The sequence below is a fragment of the Podarcis raffonei genome, chromosome 12, assembly GCF_027172205.1.
Source record: "Podarcis raffonei isolate rPodRaf1 chromosome 12, rPodRaf1.pri, whole genome shotgun sequence".
NCBI lineage: Eukaryota > Metazoa > Chordata > Lepidosauria > Squamata > Lacertidae > Podarcis > Podarcis raffonei.
The window spans coordinates 35,073,072-35,082,202 of record NC_070613.1 but is presented as its reverse complement, the minus strand read 5'-3'; the positions used below and the strand labels follow the sequence as shown (position 1 = coordinate 35,082,202).

At 46.7% G+C, this 9,131-nt stretch overlaps 1 protein-coding gene across 1 annotated transcript; it reads right to left on the bottom strand.

The window, feature by feature from the left end:
• Positions 1-1,143: 1,143 nt before the first annotated feature.
• MALSU1 (mitochondrial assembly of ribosomal large subunit 1) lies at positions 1,144-7,008 on the bottom strand. The gene is made up of 4 exons (XM_053359502.1): positions 6,648-7,008; positions 3,891-4,069; positions 2,603-2,684; positions 1,144-1,463 (listed from the first exon to the last, which is right to left on the bottom strand). The coding sequence occupies exons 1-4, from the start codon at positions 6,919-6,921 to the stop codon at positions 1,306-1,308; spliced, it is 693 nt and encodes a 230-aa protein (XP_053215477.1). The 5' UTR covers positions 6,922-7,008; the 3' UTR covers positions 1,144-1,305.
• Positions 7,009-9,131: the final 2,123 nt, after the last annotated feature.

The window sequence follows — 9,131 nt, the reverse complement described above, 5'->3', positions numbered from 1 at the left end:
TCAAACAAGCCTTTATTCATCATGAATTTAAATTCACTATCCTAGAATGTTTTCTTCTAAGTTACCTTTAATTTGTTTCATCTATTGTATATACTGCTTATATTCAAAATATAGAAGCATTTATGCTTTCTTGAATTTTCCATGTTTCCATTTAAAGTGATGGCAGAGGAGGAAACTAGCCCTTATGTTAGTCTGAAAGCCTGTACTCATACTGGCTAGGATGGGCATCCCTAACCTGCAGCCCTCCAGATGTTTTGGCCTACAACTCCCATGATCCCTAGCTAACAGGACCAGTGGTCAGGGATGTTGGGAATTGTAGTCCAAAACATCTGGAGGGCCGAAGGTTGGGGATGCCTGGGCTAGGATCATCACACTTGGGCCACTAGCCATCTAGCACACAACAACCTTTCTGCCTAAATTAGTTGGATTGACCTTTGAGTTCCCTAAACTTCGGTATGTCGTAGTACTTCCAACATTCACATTGAGACATTTCCGTTAGACGTGGTTCACTTTTGTGGTTTGCGTGACAACAGTGGGACACTCATACAGCTCTGGGTGGCTGTTGAATGGGATGGTGGTGGTTGGTGAGTAGGACAACTTAAAGCAGTTCTGTTGTTGCGGACAGGCGACTACACGGTAGTAGGTCTACTGAGCTTTCTAAACTCTGCTGGGCCTATTAGGATGGTCTGCACCAAAATCCAAATGGCCCTTGTGGCTTCTCTCGTTTGCTCTTAATAAACCTCTGGAAAAGGAAAATGGATCAGCCAACCATTACCCCCAAGCTGGTGTTATAGGAGCACCTATAGCAGGCATAGGCAAACTCAGCCCTCCATATGTTTTGGGACTACAACTGACCAATAGCAATAGGCAACATGTGCCCAGGTTAATGAATAAAATTCTAAAACCATTTTAGAATGAATGTATTCCTTCCACTTTGGGCTAAATTACTAACCAAAATACCTTTCAGACAGACTTTACCTGCAACCAACTTTTTTTCCACCAGCAGCTACTTGTAAGAAAACCCAGATTCGGGGGTGGGGTGGGGAATTATGACTAGGCTCTCAGAAGTCAATCTCTGCTTTATACCCACAACATATGCTTTTTGCAATACATAAACCAAGTTTCATTTTTTATATGCCCCGAATTCACTTGAGGAGTATTCTGTATGATTCTGTTTGCCACCAAGGTCTCCGATTGAGGCTTCTGTCCTCTCTTCCTGCTGCATTTCCCAAGAACTGACACCCAAGTCTCAGCTGTGCGGTATATTTCATGCAGACCTGTTCTTTCCCCTACTTGGGAGACCAATCACTGCTGTTCAGGAGTTAGCCCAATTATGAAATCGTCAGGCAAGGATTCTGGCAGTATCTGTGCCAACTGATCATCGTAAGATCGGAGCGTCCACAGCTTTTCCAGTTCATAGATTTCACGTGTCTCTGGCAACATGAAATGGATCACAATATTACCTGTGAGGATGAGAAGAGTCACAGTAAGCAACAGTGAATTTGGTCTATACGATTCTCCTACAGATAAGTGTGTTTTGAGTTGGACATGCCCCCACTAAAACTTCTAATCAACCCATCAGCTAAGCATCTTAGGCTCGCTGTAATTGGAGATGAACTGATGTTAGCACTCCCTTTTCCCTGCCCTCTTTTGCACACGAGAAGAGCAATATAAAAGATTCCACTTAACCAAATCACAATTTTCTGTTACATGTAAACTCGAGAACCATTTTACTTAGCTTATGGACTAAACTGCTTTCAATTAAGATGAAACTTCTTGTCAAAAGTGGCAGCTGTTGGTGTTCCTCCCCCAGTTACTTGCTTGCTCATCCCTGCTCCCCATGGACCTGGGTGGTGGTTGTAATGAACAAATCCAGCAGGTTATTGTCAATGTCCCCCCTGCATGTGAGCCTTTGGCAGGTGCCTGACCATGCCAGCTCTCAACACTAGCCTGCTTTCGGTCTGTGAACAGACAAGGACTGGTGGAATGGGAAGAGGGGAGTGTAAGAACCTAAAGCCTGCCACAACTTCCTCTTCCTCTACAGTTCCAAACTATAGTTTGAGATTGAATCAAGCCACCCACTTTCATTTCTCATTAAGTAAGGGCAGGAAACAGACTTTTCCCTCCTACTGAAAAGGGATTTAAATGCTTTAATTCTCATTAAAGTAAACCAATATATTTCTGATCTTCAGGGGGAAGGTATCATGCTTATGTAGCATGTCTGTAGCAATGCCGCTTGGAAGGGTGACTACTGCAGCTCAGGCTCTCAGTACTTTACAAGAGCCCAGAATACGTTTCCAGCCCCACACAGGCAGCTGGGTTGAGAGAGTAGTATACAACAATCCTGCAATGTAGTTCACTGCTACAGCACAAGAATTTAAGTGCTTAGAATCCAAGCCAGAACAACTCGCCAAACTGACACATGCTTTCTTTAGGGTCAGAAAGCAGGATATTAATATCTGTGTTAACAAATTATGCACCACTGTATGTTTGGGTACAAGAAGCCACTTCTATCCAAATGTGTTTTGATAGTTTGTAGTTAAACCCAGGACGTTCTCAAGCTCCGGTCTGACGCCTCATTACTAGAAACAAAATGATTTACCAAAATCTATGCAAATCCAATCTTCGCTATCTTTCCCTTCAATTACAACATGGGGATCCCAGTCTGTCCTCAAATGCTTGTACTGAAACAGAAAACAAAGTCAGTGTAAAAAGTCACGTTCATGGGCAAGAGACCAGTAGTTATTAAACCCATTAAATGGTTGCTGCCACTCACAAGTGTGGTATGCTATACATCGCCCTCATACAAGATTGGCAGTAAACGAGACCTATGTCACAATTACTGTTTTAATGTTTGATGTTTTACTATGTTTTTATATATGCTGTAAGCCACCTAGAGTGGCTGGGGTAACAATAATAATAAGTATCATCATCATCATTTATTTTATTAGGTTATTTGGTTTCTGCCATTTCATTTCATTTATTATATTTCTGTGCTGCTTTTCACTCTCACAAGTCACAAAGTGGCATACATACAATAAATAATAACATAGTAGAACATCACAACTGCAACATAAATTACATTAAATAATCAATAAAACAACTACCTTCTACAAAACACTATTAACAAAACATAAAAAATAGATTAAACTGCACAACCACACAAAAAGTCACGCTGTAAAATTTGCAAAGCATTACACAACACTCATAATCCACAAAATATTAACGTTAGCAAGCAAAAACAAAACAAGCACTACTGAATTCACACACACGCTCGCCGCCCCCATGACCTGAACTGAGCAGAAGACTACATCAAAACACATTCACAGAATGACCATGGTAGCAACTTCCTTCTGAAAGCTCCGAGCGCTGGAGGATAGGTAAAGAACAAGCTCTTCACTGGTGGCCAGCATAGAGTCCCATTCCTCTCCCAGCTCCTCCTCTGGAAACTGCTCCCTTATGAAGGCTGGAGGGTGGGGAAAGGCAGGCAGGAAAAGCTCTTGCCTGGTCAGCTGAGTCCCATTCCCCTGCTACCCCTGAAAAGTATTTGAGAGCAACATTGGTGCCACTAATGGCAAGGAGCTGCAGTCCAGCAACATGGTGAGCCAGAGGTCCCCCATCTATGGGATAAATCATGCCTTTTCCTCCAGCCTTTCCCATATTCCTCAAATTTCCTGTTGGGGCACCTTTTTTCCTGGAATCCCACTCTTAGTTGAAGCCAATTTATCTCCTTTGTAATTCAGAAATCTTTGGTATACTCAGGGCCTTATATTTTATTATCTACTATTTTCCCCCTAATGGGCAAATTTGCAAGTATACTTTGTATATACCCAGCCATCCCTGTTAATAAGCTTCTCCAAGCTAAGAAGAGTGCAGAGCAGTTAACTTACCATTTTGACCAGGTACTGAGCCATGGCATGGAGGTGCCTGGGAGATGTCCCGCTGACAATGATAAAATAATGGCTGTATTTCAGTTCTGGAGGCAACTCAATAACGCAAATGTCCTTGGCATTTTCTTGTCTCAGAAGCGATACCATGTAGTCAATGCTGAATACTGAAGAGACATGATCTGAAAGAGGCAACAGAATGATAAAAATGAAACTGGAAAAGAAAAAAAGATTGCAGGAAGGAAAGGGGTGCATGCATTCCTGGGGTTAGTTCCTTATTTGCAAACTATGGTTTACAAAGGGACGCGGGTGGCGCTGTGGGTAAAACCTCAGTGCCTAGGACTTGCCGATCGTATGGTCAGCGGTTCGAATCCCCGCGGAGGGGTGAGCTCCCGTCTTTCAGTCCCAGCTCCTGCCCACCTAGCAGTTCGAAAGCACCCCTAAGTGCAAGTAGATAAATAGGTACCACTTTATAGCGGGAAGGTAAACGGCGTTTCCGTGTGCTGCGCTGGTGCTGGCTCGCCAGAGCAGCTTCTTCACGCTGGCCACGTGACCCAGAAGTGTCTGCGGACAGCGCTGGCCCCTGGCATCTTAAGCGAGATGGGGCAACAGTCGGACACGACTGGCCCGTATGGGCAGGGGTACCTTTACAAAGGTTTACAAAGAATGCCTCTGTTAACTCTGGACTAGGATTTTGGAATATGCCGTTCCACTATTTGGTTTGCCAAACTCAAACTGAATTATAATCTCCAACCCATTTCCATTCTGTGGCAATTTTTAAATTTGACACCAGTGTGCAAGAGAAACTTTCACAAGTGGCACCTCACACACGCTGCTTCTAAGCTGGATCAATTCATCTAAAAGTACGTTGTTAGCATGCCAGCATGTTTTCTGCCTGGATGCAATTATGGTGAGTTCATACTACACACAAATACACACACAGTGGCTATGACCCAGTTTAAACAAGATACTGAACACAGGGAATGCTGCATGGGAGCACCACATAAATACAATTTTTCTTACTGCATATCACTTTTAAATGAGTCACATTTGAAGAAGAGAAAAGCAGCCAGGCACATCTGCCTTATCCTTTCAAACTGCATAACAAATCCTGGGGGGAAATGTAGAAATCTCTGGAAAGAGTTAACTGCTTAATATTCTGAAGGGACTAATTGAGGTAATCAGTGAGGTGACCCAAATAATGAATAATCCCCAAAAGATTTTATTTACAATTTAGCTCAATGTCTTGTGTGTTACCAACAAGAGCAGCTGACGGTTCACTACTGAAACTAAGCAATCGAGATCCCTCATTGGCTGCAAGCAAAAGTACCCTAGGCTGTAAGCAAGAGACGTGCTATTGTTTCACAGTTTAAACTTTCCCACCACCCCTTGAAACTTGTGATTGCTTAAATTACAAATTGTTTGAATTTTATTCTGGAATGGAATTTGCCCTCTCAAGTTGCACTCCTGCTCTCAGTCCCTTCTCTTCCATTGTCACACCAATGTCCCAGGTTACGTACACATCATACCCTGGAAGGTATCATATATCATAGCCAGGTTACGTACACATCATACCCTCTTTCCTTCCAATAAATCTGGGTTGACTTGCTTCTATTCGTACAGAGGTTTAATAGACGGAAAGCAGCTTCTCATGAAATGGCGCTAAACCTAGTGTGGATCAAGCTACAGGACCTGGTAATATACAGCGCCTTTGGGGTGTCAGCTAAAACTCAGCGCCCCCTGTGCACTGAGCTTGCAAGGATCTGAAAGCTCACTGAAGAGGACTTTGAAAGGGAAGTCTGGTGAGCTATGATGCTTTTGGATCTGCTCTCTGGTGGGAGGGGAAAGCAGCCAAGGAACTCATCCCTTGCCATTGGCCTTGCTGGCTGGGGCTTTTAGGAGGTGTAGTCCACAACGTCTGGAGGGCACCAGGTTGGAGATGGCTCCTCTACTTGTACACAAGGATGGAAGCAGATGGCCACCTGCCTCTCCTCCTGCACTAGCTATGGGGAGAACATTTGAAAATATTACATGCTTTGACGTATTTACTGTATTTATCTTGATTTTCTTAATGAGCTTGTGGTGTGTGTGTGTGTGTGTGTGTGTGTGTATTCCTATAAATAAAATTAAATATGCATAGTCTTTAGAGATATTAATGGAACATAGCCACCACTTCCACGAACAGGGTGGATCTCAAAGGCTTTAGAACAGTGTCCCTCCAGATCTTTTCGGACTACAACTCCCATCAGGCCTGACCACTGGCTGGGGCTGATGGGGTTGGAGCTCAACAGCATCTGGAGGGCCATGCATGTTCTCCATCCGTGATGTAGCAGAAAGTCCACACTGCAGTTTCTACAAACTCTTCTTAAGGCAACAACATCATGCTGTAAATCCTGTACTGCAAGGGGTTGGACTAGATGTCCCTCGGGTCCCCTTCCAACTCTATGAAAGGAGGACCCATCCGCATCGCACGTCGAAAAGCTTAGTAGGGTTGCCCCTACAGACGGCCAGTCGTTCTGGCCCTTGATCATAGGAGAGCAGCTTGCACCGCCAAAACTACCCGTGCTTCCAACGCACCGATGCCCACACGACCAGGCAGCGGCGCTCCAAGGTTTCTTTCCCGAGCTCTGCCTGGAGATTGCAGGGGCTGAACCCCGGGACCTTTCGCTCCCTGACCCTGCACCACCGCGCGAGGAGGTTACAGCTGTTCAAGGCCCACCCGCCTGCCCCGACCCCGAGCGGGGCTTCGGCGCTACTTACCAGACGCGCCCGCGGCCTCTCCGGCACCGGAGCCAATGCGCTGCTCTTGCCCGGCTGCCCCGTCTTTTTGCAAGCCGTGCTCCACCTCTGCATCCCGCAGCTCCGAGCTGCCCGCCGCGCTGAATCTCCGCAACCCCAGCGAGCCCGCGCGCGAAGGAACGCGGGGAGCCGCCGCCGCTGCCTCCCACAACCCGCTGCTTCCTCCTCCTCCTCCCGCGGCTTGCCAAGACCTCAGCCTCAGCAGCGCCCGCAAGCAGCGACTGCTCCGCCACATGGCAGGCCGTCGGTTCCCGAGGAGGAACCCCGACGTTCCTCGGATGGAACTTACGAACACTCAACGTTCCAAATGGAATCTCTCCGGGAAACTCCCCCTCTCCTCGGCGCGTCGGATGACGCGAGTGCCGACGCCGCTGCCGATTGGCTGCTCGCTTCTTCACGTGAAAGCTGGGGGGCGGTGAGCGCAGGCGCAGAAGCTTTTCGGGAAGCCGCTGCAGGAGTAGCGGGGGTGAGGCAGAGCTTTCGGAGCGCCTTTGTCTCGCCACGGCGCGGCGCGCTCCTTCCCGAGAACCTGCTCCGTTTTCGCCCTGCCCTGGAGACTGTGGAACAGTTGATTGAAAACACAAGCCAGCTAAGAAAGTTTGGTGGCTGCCCTGAAGACCAACGATGCGGCTGATGAAATGGATTCCAGCCCACAAAACTTTGTGCATTCATCAACTTGCTGGTCTTAATGGGGCTTAACGAGACTCTCGGCTCCGCCTTGGAAATCGAGTTTCTTAAGGCTCTTATCTCAGGGTCGTGAGTTAGAGCCCCAACTCTACAATTCTGTGATTTTCAGTTGAAGGAAGTGGACTCCGTGAAAGCCATAAAATCAGGCTGCACAAAGAGTGCAGATATCTCATTCTAAGTACTGGAATCATTACCTGACCGGGTACCCTAAGGACCAACTTTTTCCATTCGTTCCTTCTGCTAATCTCCACTCATCATCCAATACCTTGCTCTAAAATGTGAGAGGAGCCCAGCATCATGAGCTCACAGCGGTCAACATAATGCCTATGGGAAGCCTGTGAATAGGACATGAGCACAAGGGCCATATTTTTATTGTGTAGCACACAACTAAGTCAGATGTTCAAGGCTGAGGTGTTAACTGGTCATAATGGAATAAAGAATAAAGTAATAAAACCCAGGTGCACAGTTTTTGAAAATCCAAAAGAGGAAATTTCCATTTTGCAGAGCACTATTTTCAAGCTTAGAGGGACTCAGGTGGCGCTGTGGGTTAAACCACAGAGCCTAGGATTTGCCAATCAGAAGGTTGGCAGTTCGAATCCCCGTGACAGGGTGAGCTCCCGTTGCTCGGTCCCTGCTCCTGCCAACCTAGCAGTTCGAAAGCATGTCAAAGTGCAAGTAGATAAATAGGTACCGCTCCGGCAGGAAGGTAAACAGCGTTTCTGTGTGCTGCTCTGGTTCACCAGAAGCGGCTTAGTCATGCTAGTCACATGACCCGGAAGCTGTACGCCGGCTCCCTCGGCCAATAAAGCGAGATGAGCGCCGCAACCCCAGAGTCGGCCACGACTGGACCTAATGGTCAGGGGTCCCTTTACCTTATTTTCAAGCTTAAATTTTCCATAAAGCACTTTAGATACATGATAATCCTACGATGCTAACACTGTATTGAATTATGTCAACCCACACACAACTCCCAACAGAGGATAAAACCTCATACAACTGATTAATTTCCAGTATCTTTAGAGGGGTAGCCCTCTTAAGCCTGTTGCTACAGCAACAATGGGACGCGGGTGGCGCTGTGGGTAAAAGCCTCAGCGCCTAGGGCTTGCCGATCGGCGGTTCGAATCCCCGCAGCGGGGTGCGCTCCCATTGCTCAGTCCCAGCGCCTGCCAACCTAGCAGTTCGAAAGCACCCCCGAGTGCAAGTAGATAAATAGGGACCGCTTACTGGCGGGAAGGTAAACGGCGTTTCCGTGTGCTGCGCTGGCTCGCCAGATGCAGCTTTGTCACGCTGGCCACGTGACCCGGAAGTGTCTCCGGACAGCGCTGGCCCCCGGCCTCTTAAGTGAGATGGGCGCACAACCCTAGAGTCTGTCAAGACTGGCCCGTACGGGCAGGGGTACCTTTACCTTCACCTTTCACAGCAACAATAAGGCTTGTGACATTTATTTTTACAATGTTTTATTGGTTTCTATGATAAAATGGCATTTATCAACTCCAACAAAAGTAAGGTGTTGCATGCGTACATCAGTCATGTGGGGTGTGTGGAATTGAGCAGGGACATTGTTAAAGAACTGAATAATTGAATGCATTGCCAGGGCTTCAACTATCTGTGACATTGCCTGTCTATAAGTAAGTGTGAGCGATATGAGGGCTAATATTAACATCACTCCTGTTTACACACAGCTGATATATGGGAACCAAAATCACCCTGATACTTTTGGCCTCTAACAACACTTCTTTATTGTGTTAAATGCACAGA